The 18836-nt window shown below is 42.4% G+C and overlaps 1 protein-coding gene across 1 annotated transcript in view; it reads right to left on the reverse strand.

Annotated features, from left to right (window-relative positions):
* U2AF1 (U2 small nuclear RNA auxiliary factor 1) overlaps positions 1–15638 on the reverse strand; it is an 87098-nt gene extending 71460 nt beyond the window's left edge. The window contains exons 1-2 of the mRNA XM_053705116.1: positions 15570–15638; positions 14724–14897 (exon numbers count right to left, since the gene is read on the reverse strand). Of these exons, the coding sequence (XP_053561091.1) occupies positions 14724–14897; positions 15570–15638 (243 nt within the window). The remainder of the gene's footprint in view (positions 1–14723; positions 14898–15569) is intronic.
* Between the last annotated feature and the right edge of the window lie 3198 nt (positions 15639–18836).

Below are 18836 nucleotides of genomic sequence, written 5' to 3' on the forward strand. Positions count from 1 at the left end.
CTAGACCCGGGGAAATATCAGCGACACCCAGCTATCCCCTATATAAGGCACCGTATTCTACTACACCTCACAACCCTGTGAAACTATACAACACCAAGTGATTACAGACTAGACCCGGGGAAATATCAGCGACACCCAGCTATCCCCTATATAGTGCACCGTATTCTACTACACCTCACAAGCCGGTGAAACTATACAACACCAAGTGATTACAGACTAGACCCGGGGAAATATCAGTGACACCCAGCTATCCCCTATATAGGGCACTGTATTCTACTACACCTCACAAGCCGGTGAAACTATACAACACCAAGTGATTACAGACTAGACCCGGGGAGATATCAGTGACACCCAGCTATCCCCTATATAGTGCACCGTATTCTACTACACCTCACAAGCCGGTGAAACTATACAACACCAAGTGATTACAGACTAGACCCGGGGAAATATCAGTGACACCCAGCTATCCCCTATATAGGGCACTGTATTCTACTACACCTCACAAGCCTGTGAAACTATACAACACCAAGTGATTACAGACTAGACTCGGGGCGATATCAGTGACACCCAGCTATCCCCTATATAGGGCACTGTATTCTACTACACCTCACAAGCCTGTGAAACTATACAACACCAAGTGATTACAGACTAGACTCGGGGCGATATCAGTGACACCCAGCTATCCCCTTATATAGGGCACCGTATTCTACTACACCTCACAAGCCGGTGAAACTATACAACACCAAGTGATTACAGACTAGACCCGGGGCAATATCAGTGACACCCAGCTATCCCCTATAGAGGGCACCGCATTCTACTACACCTCACAAGCCGGTGAAACTATACAACAACAAGTGATTACAGACTAGACCCGGGGCGATATCAGCGACAACCAGCTATCCCCTATATAGAGCACCGTATTCTACTACACCTCACAAGCCTGTGAAACTATACAACACCAAGTGATTACAGACTAGACCCGGGGCGATATAAGTGACACCCAGCTATCCCCTATATAGTGCACCGTATTCTACTACACCTCACAAGCCTGTGAAACTATACAACACCAAGTGATTACAGACTAGACCCGGGGCGATATAACTGACACCCAGCTATCCCCTATATAGTGCACCGTATTCTACTACACCTCACAAGCCTGTGAAACTATACAACACCAAGTGATTACAGACTAGACCCGGGGCGATATCAGTGACACCCAGCTATCCCCTATATAGGGCACCGTATTCTACTACACCTCACAACCCTGTGAAACTATACAACACCAAGTGATTACAGACTAGACCCGGGGCGATATCAGTGACACCCAGCTATCCCCTATATAGGGCACCGTATTCTACTACACCTCACAAGCCTGTGAAACTATACAACACCAAGTGATTACAGACTAGACCCGGGGCGATATCAGCGACACCCAGCTATCCCCTATATAGGGCACCGTATTCTACTACACCTCACAAGCCTGTGAAACTATACAACACCAAGTTATTAAAGACTAGACCCGGGGCGATATCAGTGACACCCAGCTATCCCCTATATAGGGCACCGTATTCTACTACACCTCACAAGCCAGTGAAACTATACAACACCAAGTGATTACAGACTAGACCCGGGGCGATATCAGTGACACCCAGCTATCCCTTATATAGGGCACCGTATTCTACTACACCTCACAAGCCTGCGAAACTATACAACACCAAGTGATTACAGACTAGACCCGGGGAAATATCAGTGACACCCAGCTATCCCCTATAGAGGGCACTGCATTCTACTACACCTCACAACCCTGTGAAACTATACAACACCAAGTGATTACAGACTAGACCCGGGGCGATATCAGTGACACCCAGCTATCCCCTATATAGGGCACCGTATTCTACTACACCTCACAAGCCAGTGAAACTATACAACACCAAGTGATTACAGACTAGACCCGGGGCGATATCAGTGACACCCAGCTATCCCTTATATAGGGCACCGTATTCTACTACACCTCACAAGCCTGTGAAACTATACAACACCAAGTGATTACAGACTAGACCCGGGGAAATATCAGTGACACCCAGCTATCCCCTATAGAGGGCACTGCATTCTACTACACCTCACAACCCTGTAAAACTATACAACACCAAGTGATTACAGACTAGACCCGGGGCGATATCAGTGACACCCAGCTATCCCCTATATAGGGCACCGTATTCTACTACACCTCACAAGCCTGTGAAACTATACAACACCAAGTGATTACAGACTAGACCCGGGGCGATATCAGTGACACCCAGCTATCCCCTATATAGTGCACCGTATTCTACTACACCTCACAAGCCTGTGAAACTATACAACACCAAGTGATTAAAGACTAGACCCGGGGCGATATCAGTGACACCCAGCTATCCCCTATATAAGGCACCGTATTCTACTACACCTCACAAGCCTGTGAAACTATACAACACCAAGTGATTACAGACTAGACCCGGGGCGATATCAGTGACACCCAGCTATCCCCTATATAGGGCACCGTATTCTACTACACCTCACAAGCCTGTGAAACTATACAACACCAAGTGATTACAGACTAGACCCGGGGCGATATCAGTGACACCCAGCTATCCCCTATATAAGGCACCGTATTCTACTACACCTCACAAGCCTGTGAAACTATACAACACCAAGTGATTACAGACTAGACCCGGGGCAATATCAGTGACACCCAGCTATCCCTTATATAGGGCACCTTATTCTACTACACCTCACAAGCCTGTGAAACTATACAACACCAAGTGATTACAGACTAGACCCGGGGAGATATCAGCGACACCCAGCTATCCCCTATATAAGGCACCGTATTCTACTACACCTCACAAGCCTGTGAAACTATACAACACCAAGTGATTACAGACTAGACCCGGGGAGATATCAGCGACACCCAGCAATCCCCTATATAGGGCACCGTATTCTACTACACCTCACAAGCCGGTGAAACTATACAACACCAAGTGATTACAGACTAGACCCGGGGAGATATCAGTGACACCCAGCTATCCCCTATATAGGGCACCGTATTCTACTACACCTCACAACCCTGTGAAACTATACAACACAAAGTGATTACAGACTAGACCCGGGGCAATATCAGCGACACCCAGCTATCCCCTATATAGGGCACCGTATTCTACTACACCTTACAAGCCTGTGAAACTATACAACACCAAGTGATTACAGACTAGACCCGGGGCGATATCAGTGACACCCAGCTATCCCCTATATAGGGCACCGTATTCTACTACACCTCACAAGCCGGTGAAACTATACAACAACAAGTGATTACAGACTAGACCCGGGGCGATATCAGTGACACCCAGCTATCCCCTATATAGGGCACCGTATTCTACTACACCTCACAAGCCTGTGAAACTATACAACACCAAGTGATTACAGACTAGACCCGGGGCAATATCAGTGACACCCAGCTATCCCTTATATAGGGCACCTTATTCTACTACACCTCACAAGCCTGTGAAACTATACAACACCAAGTGATTACAGACTAGACCCGGGGAGATATCAGCGACACCCAGCTATCCCCTATATAAGGCACCGTATTCTACTACACCTCACAAGCCTGTGAAACTATACAACACCAAGTGATTACAGACTAGACCCGGGGAGATATCAGCGACACCCAGCAATCCCCTATATAGGGCACCGTATTCTACTACACCTCACAAGCCGGTGAAACTATACAACACCAAGTGATTACAGACTAGACCCGGGGAGATATCAGTGACACCCAGCTATCCCCTATATAGGGCACCGTATTCTACTACACCTCACAACCCTGTGAAACTATACAACACCAAGTGATTACAGACTAGACCCGGGGCAATATCAGCGACACCCAGCTATCCCCTATATAGGGCACCGTATTCTACTACACCTTACAAGCCTGTGAAACTATACAACACCAAGTGATTACAGACTAGACCCGGGGCGATATCAGCGACACCCAGCTATCCCCTATATAGGGCACCGTATTCTACTACACCTCACAAGCCGGTGAAACTATACAACACCAAGTGATTACAGACTAGACCCGGGGCGATATCAGTGACACCCAGCTATCCCCTATATAAGGCACCGTATTCTACTACACCTCACAAGCCTGCGAAACTATACAACACCAAGTGATTACAGACTAGACCCGGGGCGATATCAGTGACACCCAGCTATCCCTTATATAAGGCACCGTATTCTACTACACCTCACAAGCCTGCGAAACTATACAACACCAAGTGATTACAGACTAGACCCGGGGCGATATCAGCGACACCCAGCTATCCCCTATATAAGGCACCGTATTCTACTACACCTCACAAGTCTGTGAAACTATACAACACCAAGTGATTACAGACTAGACCCGGGGAAATATCAGCGACACCCAGCTATCCCCTATAGAGGGCACTGCATTCTACTACACCTCACAACCCTGTGAAACTATACAACACCAAGTGATTACAGACTAGACCCGGGGCGATATCAGCGACACCCAGCTATCCCCTATATAAGGCACCGTATTCTACTACACCTCACAAGCCTGTGAAACTATACAACACCAAGTGATTACAGACTAGACCCGGGGCGATATCAGCGACACCCAGCTATCCCCTATATAAGGCACCGTATTCTACTACACCTCACAAGCCGGTGAAACTATACAACACCAAGTGATTAAAGACAAGACCAGGGGCGATATCAGCGACACCCAGCTATCCCCTATATAGGGCACCGTATTCTACTACACCTCACAAGCCTGTGAAACTATACAACAACAAGTGATTACAGACTAGACCCGGGGAGATATCAGTGACACCCAGCTATCCCCTATATAGGGCACTGTATTCTACTACACCTCACAAGCCTGTGAAACTATACAACACCAAGTGATTAAAGACTAGACCCGGGGCGATATCAGTGACACCCAGCTATCCCCTATATAGGGCACCGTATTCTACTACACCTCACAAGCCTGTGAAACTATACAACACCAAGTGATTAAAGACAAGACCCGGGGAGATATCAGCGACACCCAGCTATCCCCTATATAGTGCACCGTATTCTACTACACCTCACAAGCCTGTGAAACTATACAACACCAAGTGATTAAAGACTAGACCCGGGGCGATATCAGTGACACCCAGCTATCCCCTATATAGGGCACCGTATTCTACTACAACTCACAAGCCTGTGAAACTATACAACACCAAGTGATTACAGACTAGACCCGGGGCAATATCAGTGACACCCAGCTATCCCATATATAGGGCACCGTATTCTACTATACCTTACAAGCCTGTGAAACTATACAACACCAAGTAATTACAGACTAGACCCGGGGCGATATCAGTGACACCCAGCTATCCCCTATATAGGGCACCGTATTCTACTACACCTCACAAGCCTGTGAAACTATACAACACCAAGTGATTACAGACTAGACCCGGGGCGATATCAGTGACACCCAGCTATCCCATATATAGGGCACCGTATTCTACTACACCTCACAACCCTGTGAAACTATACAACAACAAGTGATTAAAGACTAAACCCGGGGCGATATCAGCGACACCCAGCTATCCCCTATATAGGGCACATTATTCTACTACACCTCACAAGCCTGTGAAACTATACAACACCAAGTGATTACAGACTAGACCAGGGGCGATATCAGCGACACCCAGCTATCCCCTATATAGAAACCGTATTCTACTACACCTCACAAGCCTGTGAAACTATACAACACCAAGTGATTACAGACTAGACCCGGGGCGATATCAGTGACACCCAGCTATCCCCTATATAGGGCACCGTATTCTACTACACCTCACAAGCCTGTGAAACTATACAACACCAAGTGATTAAAGACTAAGCCCGGGGCGATATCAGCGACACCCAGCTATCCCCTATATAGGGCACCTTATTCTACTACACCTCCCAACCCTGTGAAATTATACAACACCAAGTGATTAAAGACTAGACCCGGGGAGATATCAGCGACACCCAGCTATCCCCTATATAAGGCACCGTATTCTACTACACCTCACAACCCTGTGAAACTATACAACACCAAGTGATTAAAGACTAGACCCGGGGCGATATCAGCGACACCCAGCTATCCCCTATATAGGGCACCGTATTCTACTACACCTCACAACTCTGTGAAACTATACAACACCAAGTGATTAAAGACTAGACCCGGGGAGATATCAGCAACACCCAGCTATCCCATATATAGGGCACCGCATTCTACTACACCTCACAAGCCTGTGAAACTATACAACACAAAGTGATTAAAGACTAGACCCGGGGAGATATCAGCAACACCCAGCTATCCCCTATATAGTGAACTGTATTCTACTACACCTCACAACCCTGTGAAACTATACAACACCAAGTGATTAAAGACAAGACCCGTGGCAATATCAGCGACACCCAGCTATCCCATATATAGGGCACTGTATTCTACTACACCTCACAAGCCTGTGAAACTATACAACACCAAGTGATTACAGACTAGACCCGGGGCGATATCAGTGACACCCAGCTATCCCTTATATAGGGCACCTTATTCTACTACACCTCACAACCCTGTGAAACTATACAACACCAAGTTATTAAAGACTAGACTCGGGGCGATATCAGCGTCACCCAGCTATCCCCTATATAGGGCACATTATTCTACTATACCTCACAACCCTGTGAAACTATACAACACCAAGTGATTAAAGAATAGACCCGGGGCGATATCAGCGACACCCAGCTATCCCCTATATAGGGCACATTATTCTACTACACCTCACAACCCTGTGAAACTATACAACACCAAGTGATTAAAGACTAGACCCGGGGCGATATCAGCGACACCCAGCTATCCCCTATATAGGGCACCGTATTCTACTACACCTCACAAGCCTGTGAAACTATCCAAAGATAGCAGAGACGCACTGACAGGGAACGACAATGTAGAAATAAAATCCAGTACCCAACGTGAACACAACATCAATTTTTATATTAATTGTTCTACAACTCATGTAATTTACCTGCTAACATGTAAAATACAGTACACAGGCAAAACCATAAGACCACTAAAGGAAAGATTTTTTAGAACATAAACGTTCTATAGAAGACGATTTTTCAGATACCCCAGTTGCGAGACATTTTAAAACTCATAACGCCGACTCTTCTGTTTTATATGTCCAAGGTACAGATTTTGTACCTGTTTGGAGAAGGGGGGTGACAGAGAAACAACCTTAAACAAAAGGGAGATCTTTAAGATCTTTACCCTACAAACAAGCTTTCCTGAGGGTCTCAATATGAGACATGATCTTGATTTATTTACCTAAACTGGGGTGATTAAATTGACTCTCACATTAGTAGGCTTATATTTTATCTTTATCGGGTACAATCTTATTTACTAGTGACTGTTTAATATCTCAGACAAAATGTCATACATTGAGCTCTGGCCTACTTAAATATGTACAGCTCATATATATATCAAACAATTATCTTCAATATATCACCTTACATGTAGATATACTCGGATAGGATATGATCAATATAGGTCTTATCGACTTATGCACGACATCCATGTTGGCATAGGTTCCTTATCTGACTATGTTGGACACAGACTAATCTGAATCCGCCTTACAATGTGAAGTGATATATCGCTATACATAAAACATACTATAATATGCTAATATCTGCCTTACAATGTGAAGTGATATATCGCTACACATAAAACATACTATAATATGCTAATATTATCTGCCTTACAATGTGAAGTGATATATCGCTACACATAAAACATACTATAATATGCTAATATTGTCTGCCTTACAATGTGATTAAAGACAAGACCCGGGGCGATATCAGCGACACCCAGCTATCCCATATATAGGGCACTGTATTCTACTACACCTCACAACCCTGTGAAACTATACAACACCAAGTGATTACAGACTAGACCCGGGGCAATATCAGCGACACCCAGCTATCCCCTATAGAGGGCACTGTATTCTACTACAACTCACAAGCCTGTGAAACTATACAACATCAAGTGATTAAAGACTAGACCGGGGAGATATCGGCAACACCCAGCTATCCCATATATAGGGCACCTTATTCTACTACACCTCACAACCCTGTGAAACTATACAACACCAAGTGATTACAGACTAGACCCGGGGAGATATCAGCGACACCCAGCTATCCCCTATATAGGGCATCGTATTCTACTACACCTCACAAGCCTGTGAAACTATACAACACCAAGTGATTACAGACTAGACCCGGGGAGATATCAGCCACACCCAGCTATCCCCTATATAGGGCACATTATTCTACTACACCTCACAACCCTGTGAAACTATACAACACAAAGTGATTAAAGACTAGACCCGGGGAGATATCAGCGACACCCAGCTATCCCCTATATAAGGCACCATATTCTACTACATCTCACAAGCCTGTGAAACTATACAACACCAAGTGATTAAAGACTAGACCCCGGGAGATATCAGCGACAACCAGCTATCCCCAATATAGGGCACCGTATTCTACTACACCTCACAACCCTGTGAAACTATACAACACCAAGTGATTAAAGACTAGACCCCGGGAGATATCAGCGACAACCAGCTATCCCCAATATAGGGCACCGTATTCTACTACACCTCACAACCCTGTGAAACTATACAACACCAAGTGATTAAAGACTAGACCCCGGGAGATATCAGCGACAACCAGCTATCCCCAATATAGGGCACCGTATTCTACTACACCTCACAAGCCTGTGAAACTATACAACACCAAGTGATTACAGACTAGACCCGGGGAGATATCAGCGACACCCAGCTATCCCATATATAGGGCACTGTATTCTACTACACCTCACAAGCCTGTGAAACTATACAACACAAAGTGATTAAAGACAAGACCCTGGGCGATATCAGCGACACCCAGCTATGCCCTATAGAGGGCACAGTATTCTAATACACCTCAAAAGCCTGTGAAACTATACAACACCAAGTGATTAAAGACTAGATCCGGGGAGATATCAGCGACACCCAGCTATCCCCTATATAGGGCACCTTATTCTACTACACCTCACAGCCCTGTGAAACTATACAACAACAAGTGATTAAAGACTAGACCCGGGGAGATATCAGCGACACCCAGCTATCCCCTATATAGGGCACCTTATTCTACTACACCTCACAAGCCTGTGAAACTATACAACACCAAGTGATTAAAGACAAGACCCGGGGCAATATCAGCGACACCCAGCTATCCCATATATAGGGCACTGTATTCTACTACACCTCACAACCCTGTGAAACTATACAACACCAAGTGATTACAGACTAGACCCGGGGAGATATCAGCGACACCCAGCTATCCCCTATATAGGGCATCGTATTCTACTACACCTCACAAGCCTGTGAAACTATACAACAACAAGTGATTACAGACTAGACCCGGGGCGATATCCGTGACACCCAGCTATCCCCTATATAAGGCACCGTATTCTACTACACCTCACAACCCTGTGAAACTATACAACACCAAGTGATTACACACTAGACCCGGGGCGATATAAGTGACACCCAGCTATCCCCTATATAGGGCACCGTATTCTACTACACCTCACAAGCCTGTGAAACTATACAACAACAAGTGATTACAGACTAGACCCGGGGCGATATCAGCGACACCCAGCTATCCCCTATATAAGGCACCGTATTCTACTACACCTCACAACCCTGTGAAACTATACAACACCAAGTGATTACAGACTAGACCCGGGGCGATATCAGTGACACCCAGCTATCCCCTATATAGGGCACATTATTCTACTACACCTCAAAAGCCTGTGAATCTATACAACACAAAGTGATTACAGACTAGACCCGGGGAGATATCAGTGACACCCAGCTATCCCCTATATAGGGCACCGTATTCTACTACACCTCACAACCCTGTGAAACTATACAACACCAAGTGATTAAAGACTAGACCCGGGGAGATATCAGTGACACCCAGCTATCCCCTATATAGGGCACCGTATTCTACTACACCTCACAACCCTGTGAAACTATACAACACCAAGTGATTACAGACTAGACCCGGGGAGATATCAGTGACACCCAGCTATCCCCTATATAGGGCACCGTATTCTACTACACCTCACAACCCTGTGAAACTATACAACACCAAGTGATTACAGACTAGACCCGGGGAGATATCAGTGACACCCAGCTATCCCCTATATAGGGCACCGTATTCTACTACACCTCACAAGCCTGTGAAACTATACAACACCAAGTGATTACAGACTAGACCCGGGGCGATATCAGTGACACCCAGCTATCCCCTATATAGGGCACTGTATTCTACTACACCTCACAACCCTGTGAAACTATACAACACCAAGTGATTACAGACTAGACCCGGGGCGATATCCGTGACACCCAGCTATCCCCTATATAGGGCACATTATTCTACTACACCTCAAAAGCCTGTGAAACTATACAACACAAAGTGATTAAAGACTAGACCCGGGGCGATATCAGTGACACCCAGCTATCCCATATATAAGGCACCGTATTCTACTACACCTCACAACCCTGTGAAACTATACAACAACAAGTGATTACAGACTAGACCCGAGGAGATATCAGCGACACCCAGCTATCCCCTATATAGGGCACCGTATTCTACTACACCTTACAAGTCTGTGAAACTATACAACACCAAGTGATTAAAGACTAGACCCGGGGCGATATCAGTGACACCCAGCTATCCCATATATAGGGCACCGTATTCTACTACACCTCACAACCCTGTGAAACTATACAACACCAAGTGATTAAAGACTAGACTCGGGGCAATATCAGTGACACCCAGCTATCCCATATATAGGGCACCGTATTCTACTACACCTCACAAGCCTGTGAAACTATACAACACCAAGTGATTAAAGACTAGACTCGGGGCGATATCAGTGACACCCAGCTATCCCTTATATAGGGCACCTTATTCTACTACACCTCACAACCCTGTGAAACTATACAACACCAAGTGATTACAGACTAGACCCGGGGAGATATCAGTGACACCCAGCTATCCCCTATATAGTGCACCTTATTCTACTACACCTCACAAGCCTGTGAAACTATACAACACCAAGTGATAAAAGACTAAGCCCGGGGCGATATCAGCGACACCCAGCTATCCCCTATATAGGGCACCGTATTCTACTACACCTCACAACCCTGTGAAACTATACAACACCAAGTGATTAAAGACTAGACCCGGGGCGATATCAGTGACACCCAGCTATCCCCTATATAGGGCACCGTATTCTACTACACCTCACAAGCCTGTGAAACTATACAACACCAAGTGATTAAAGACTAGACCCGGGGAGATATCAGTGACACCCAGCTATCCCCTATATAGGGCACCTTATTCTACTACACCTCACAACCCTGTGAAACTATACAACACCAAGTGATTAAAGACTAGACCCGGGGCAATATCAGTGACACCCAGCTATCCCCTATATAGGGCACCGTATTCTACTACACCTCACAAGCCTGTGAAACTATACAACACCAAGTGATTAAAGACTAGACCCGGGGAGATATCAGCGACACCCAGCTATCCCTTATATAGTGCACCGTATTCTACTACACCTCACAAGCCTGTGAAACTATACAACACCAAGTGATTAAAGACTAGACCCGGGGCGATATCAGCGACACCCAGCTATCCCATATATAGGGCACCGTATTTTACTACACCTCACAAGCCTGTGAAACTATACAACACCAAGTGATTACAGACTAGACCCGGGGCAATATCAGCGACACCCAGCTATCCCCTATATAAGGCACCGTATTCTACTACACCTCACAAGCCTGTGAAACTATACAACACCAAGTGATTACACACTACACCTCACAAGCCTGTGAAACTATACAACACCAAGTGATTAAAGACTAGACCCGGGGCGATATCAGCGACACCCAGCTATCCCATATATAGGGCACCGTATTCTACTACACCTTACAAGTCTGTGAAACTATACAACACCAAGTGATTACAGACTAGACCCGGGGCAATATCAGTGACACCCAGCTATCCCTTATATAGGGCACCTTATTCTACTACACCTCACAAGCCTGTGAAACTATACAACACCAAGTGATTACAGACTAGACCCGGGGCAATATCAGAGACACCCAGCTATCCCCTATATAGGGCACCGTATTCTACTACACCTCACAACCCTGTGAAACTATACAACACCAAGTTATTAAAGACTAGACCCGGGGAGATATCAGTGACACCCAGCTATCCCCTATATAGGGCACCGTATTCTACTACACCTCACAAGCCTGTGAAACTATACAACACCAAGTGATTACAGACTAGACCCGGGGCGATATCAGCGACACCCAGCTATCCCCTATATAGTGCACCGTATTCTACTACACCTCACAAGCCTGTGAAACTATACAACACCAAGTGATTAAAGACTAGACCCGGGGAGATATCAGTGACACCCAGCTATCCCCTATATAGTGCACCGTATTCTACTACACCTCACAACCCTGTGAAACTATACAACACCAAGTGATTAAAGACTAGACCCGGGGAGATATCAGTGACACCCAGCTATCCCCTATATAGTGCACCGTATTCTACTACACCTCACAAGCCTGTGAAACTATACAACACCAAGTGATTACAGACTAGACCCGGGGCGATATCAGCGACACCCAGCTATCCCCTATATAGTGCACCGTATTCTACTACACCTCACAAGCCTGTGAAACTATACAACACCAAGTGATTAAAGACTAGACCCGGGGAGATATCAGTGACACCCAGCTATCCCCTATATAGGGCACCGTATTCTACTACACCTCACAAGCCTGTGAAACTATACAACACCAAGTGATTACAGACTAGACCCGGGGCGATATCCGTGACACCCAGCTATCCCCTATATAGGGAACCGTATTCTACTACACCTCACAAGCCTGTGAAACTATACAACACCAAGTGATTACAGACTAGACCCGGGGAGATATCAGCGACACCCAGCTATCCCCTATATAGGGCACCGTATTCTACTACACCTCACAACCCTGTGAAACTATACAACACCAAGTTATTAAAGACTAGACTCGGGGCGATATCAGCGTCACCCAGCTATCCCCTATATAGGGCACCTTATTCTACTACACCTTACAACCCTGTGAAACTATACAACACCAAGTGATTACAGACTAGACCCGGGGCGATATCAGTGACACCCAGCTATCCCTTATATAGGGCACCTTATTCTACTACACCTCACAACCCTATGAAACTATACAACACCAAGTGATTAAAGACAAGACCCGGGGCGATATCAGTGACACCCAGCTATCCCCTATATAGGGCACCGTATTCTACTACACCTTACAAGTCTGTGAAACTATACAACACCAAGTGATTACAGACTAGACCCGGGGCAATATCAGTGACACCCAGCTATCCCCTATATAAGGCACCTTATTCTACTACACCTCACAACCCTATGAAACTATACAACACCAAGTGATTAAAGACTAGACCCGGGGCGATATCAGTGACACCCAGCTATCCCCTATATAGGGCACCGTATTCTACTACACCTTACAACCCTGTGAAACTATACAACACCAAGTGATTACAGACTAGACCCGGGGAGATATCAGCAACACCCAGCTATCCCATATATAGGGCACCGCATTCTACTACACCTCACAAGCCTGTGAAACTATACAACACCAAGTGATTAAAGACTAGACCCGGGGAGATATCAGCAACACCCAGCTATCCCCTATATAGGGCACCGTATTCTACTACACCTCACAAGCCTGTGAAACTATACAACACCAAGTGATTAAAGACTAGACCCGGGGAGATATCAGCAACACCCAGCTATCCCCTATATAGGGCACCGTATTCTACTACACCTCACAAGCCTGTGAAACTATACAACACCAAGTGATTAAAGACTAGACCCGGGGAGATATCAGCAACACCCAGCTATCCCATATATAGTGCACCGTATTCTACTACACCTCACAACCCTGTGAAACTATACAACACCAAGTTATTAAAGACTAGACCCGGGGCAATATCAGCGACACCCAGCTATCCCCTATATAGGGCACCTTATTCTACTACACCTTACAACCCTGTGAAACTATACAACAAGTGATTAAAGGGACACTGAACCCAATTATTTTCTTTAATGATTCAGATAGAGCAGCAATTTTAAACAACTTTCTAATTTACTCCTATTATCAATTTTTCTTCATTCTCTTGCTATCTTTATTTAAAAAGAAGGAATGTAAAGCTTAAGAACCGGCCCATTTTTTATTGAGAACCTGGGTTATGCTTGCTTATTGGTTTGCTAAAAGTAGCCAATAAGTGCTATTCAGGCTGCAGAACCTAAAATGGTCTGGCTCCTAAGCTTTAAATTCCTGCTTTTAAAATAAAGATAGCAAGAGAACGAAGAAAATTAGAAAGCTGCTCTATGTGAATCATTAAAGAATACTACAAACATACCCAGAAGGCCTGTGCCTTGTTGCCCTAAGCACACATACCTGGCTGAAGGTTGGCTTGTTGTGAAGACGCGAGCATCGGTCTCCATGGCGACATGCTCCGATCTTAAAATAAAATGAGCAGTTAACCCTGAGGAGAGAATTAGGTCCAATTACCAAAGCAGCGACTTTAAAACCAGGGAAAGCACAATCCGATATCACAGGGCTTGACAAATACTAGGCGCCAGGAGACATGTCCTGCATATCTGTCAGCCTATATCTCCTCTACCACTGTTCCCAGATATACACTTGATATCCAAAGATAGCAGAGACGCACTGACAGGGAACGACAACGTAGAAATAAAAACCAGTACCCAACGTGAACACAACATCAATTTTTATATTCATTCTACAACTCATGTAATTTACCTGCTAACATGTAAAATACAGTACACAGGCAAAACCATAAGACCACTAAAGGAAAGATTTTTTAGAACATAAACGTTCTATAGAAGACGATTTTTCAGATACCCCAGTTGCGAGACATTTTAAAACTCATAACGCTGACTCTTCTGTTTTATATGTCCAAGGTACAGATTTTGTACCTGTTTGGAGAAGGGGGGTGACAGAGAAACGACCTTAAACAAAAGGGAGATCTTTAAGATCTTTACCCTACAAACAAGCTTTCCTGAGGGTCTCAATATGAGACATGATCTTGATTTATTTACCTAAACTGGGGTGATTAAATTGACTCTCACATTAGTAGGCTTATATTTTATCTTTATCGGGTACAATCTTATTTACTAGTGACTGTTTAATATCTCAGACAAAATGTCATACATTGAGCTCTGGCCTACTTTGATATATATATGAGCTGTAAATATTTAACAATTATCTTCAATATATCACCTTACATGTAGATATACTCGGATAGGATATGATCAATATATGTCTTATCGACTTATGCACGACATCCATGTTGGCATAGGTTCCTTATCTGACTATGTTGGACACAGACTAATCTGAATCCGCCTTACAATGTGAAGTGATATATCGCTACAAATAAAACATACTAAAATATGCTAATATTATCTGCCTTACAATGTGAAGTGATATATCGCTACAAATAAAACATACTAAAATATGCTAATATTATCTGCCTTACAATGTGAAGTGATATATCACTACAAATAAAACATACTAAAATATGCTAATATTATCTGCCTTACAATGTGAAGTGATATAGCGCTACACATAAAACATACTATAATATGCTAATATTATCTGCCTTACAATGTGAAGTGATATATCGCTACACATAAAACATACTATAATATGCTAATATTGTCTGCCTTACAATGTGAAGTGATATATCGCTACACATAAAACATACTATAATATGCTATTATCTGCCTTACAATGTGAAGTGATATATCGCTACACATAAAACATACTATAATATGCTATTATCTGCCTTACAATGTGAAGTGATATATCGCTACACATAAAACATACTATAATATACTAATATTATCTGCCTTACAATGTGAAGAGATATATCGCTACACATAAAACATACTATAATATGCTAATATTGTCTGCCTTACAATGTGAAGTGATATAGCGCTACACATAAAACATACTATAATATGCTAATATTGTCTGCCTTACAATGTGAAGTGATATATCGCTACACATAAAACATACTATAATATGCTAATATTGTCTGCCTTACAATGTGAAGTGATATAGCGCTACATATAAAACATACTATAATATGCTAATATTGTCTGCCTTACAATGTGAAGTGATATATATCGCTACACATAAAACATACTATAATATGCTAATATTGTCTGCCTTACAATGTGAAGTGATATAGCGCTACACATAAAACATACTATAATATGCTAATATTGTCTGCCTTACAATGTGAAGTGATATATCGCTACACATAAAACATACTATAATATGCTAATATTATCTGCCTTACAATGTGAAGTGATATATCGCTACACATAAAACATACTATAATATGCTAATATTATCTGCCTTACAATGTGAAGAGATATATATCGCTACACATAAAACATACTATAATATGCTAATATTGTCTGCCTTACAATGTGAAGTGATATATCGCTACACATAAAACATACTATAATATGCTAATATTATCTGCCTTACAATGTGAAGTGATATAGCGCTACACATAAAACATACTATAATATGCTAATATTGTCTGCCTTACAATGTGAAGTGATATATCGCTACACATAAAACATACTATAATATGCTAATATTATCTGCCTTACAATGTGAAGTGATATATCGCTACACATAAAACATACTATAATATGCTATTATCTGCCTTACAATGTGAAGTGATATATCGCTACACATAAAACATACTATAATATGCTAATATGATCTGCCTTACAATGTGAAGTGATATAGCGCTACACATAAAACATACTATAATATGCTAATATTGTCTGCCTTACAATGTGAAGTGATATATCGCTACACATAAAACATACTATAATATGCTAATATTGTCTGCCTTACAATGTGAAGTGATATCGCTACACATAAAACATACTATAATATGCTAATATTGTCTGCCTTACAATGTGAAGTGATATATCGCTACACATAAAACATACTATAATATGCTAATATCATCTGCCTTACAATGTGAAGTGATATATCGCTACACATAAAACATACTATAATATGCCAATATTGTCTGCCTTACAATGTGAAGTGATATATCGCTACACATAAAACATACTATAATATGCTAATATTGTCTGCCTTACAATGTGAAGTGATATATCGCTACACATAAAACATACTATATGCTAATATCTGCCTTACAATGTGAAGAGATATATATCGCTACACATAAAACATACTATAATATGCTAATATTATCTGCCGTACAATGTGAAGTGATATATCGCTACACATAAAACATACTATAATATGCTAATATGATCTGCCTTACAATGTGAAGTGATATATCGCTACACATAAAACATACTATAATATGCTAATATGATCTGCCTTACAATGTGAAGTGATATCGCTACACATAAAACATACTATAATATGCTAATATTGTCTGCCTTACAATGTGAAGTGATATATCGCTACACATAAAACATACTATAATATGCTATTATCTGCCTTACAATGTGAAGTGATATATCGCTACACATAAAACATACTATAATATGCTAATATTGTCTGCCTTACAATGTGAAGTGATATAGCGCTACACATAAAACATACTATAATATGCTAATATTGTCTGCCTTACAATGTGAAAAGATATATTTTGCTACACATAAAACATACTATAATATGCTAATATCTGCCTTACAATGTGAAGTGATATATCGCTACACATAAAACATACTATAATATGCTAATATTATCTGCCTTACAATGTGAAGAGATATATATCGCTACACATAAAACATACTATAATATGCTAATATTGTCTGCCTTACAATGTGAAGTGATATATCGCTACACATAAAACATACTATAATATGCTAATATTATCTGCCTTACAATGTGAAGTGATATATCGCTACACATAAAACATACTATAATATGCTAATATTATCTGCCTTACAATGTGAAGAGATATATATCGCTACACATAAAACATACTATAATATGCTAATATTATCTGCCTTACAATGTGAAGAGATATATATCGCTACACATAAAACATACTATAATATGCTAATATTATCTGCCTTACAATGTGAAGTGATATATATCGCTACACATAAAACATACTATAATATGCTAATATTATCTGCCTTACAATGTGAAGTGATATATCGCTACACATAAAACATACTATAATATGCTAATATGATCTGCCTTACAATGTGAAGTGATATATCGCTACACATAAAACATACTATAATATGCTATTATCTGCCTTACAATGTGAAGTGATATATCGCTACACATAAAACATACTATAATATGCTAATATGATCTGCCTTACAATGTGAAGTGATATAGCGCTACACATAAAACATACTATAATATGCTAATATGATCTGCCTTACAATGTGAAGTGATATATCGCTACACATAAAACATACTATAATATGCTAATATGATCTGCCTTACAATGTGAAGTGATAT

The sequence above is a fragment of the Bombina bombina genome, chromosome 3, assembly GCF_027579735.1.
Source record: "Bombina bombina isolate aBomBom1 chromosome 3, aBomBom1.pri, whole genome shotgun sequence".
Taxonomy (NCBI): domain Eukaryota; kingdom Metazoa; phylum Chordata; class Amphibia; order Anura; family Bombinatoridae; genus Bombina; species Bombina bombina.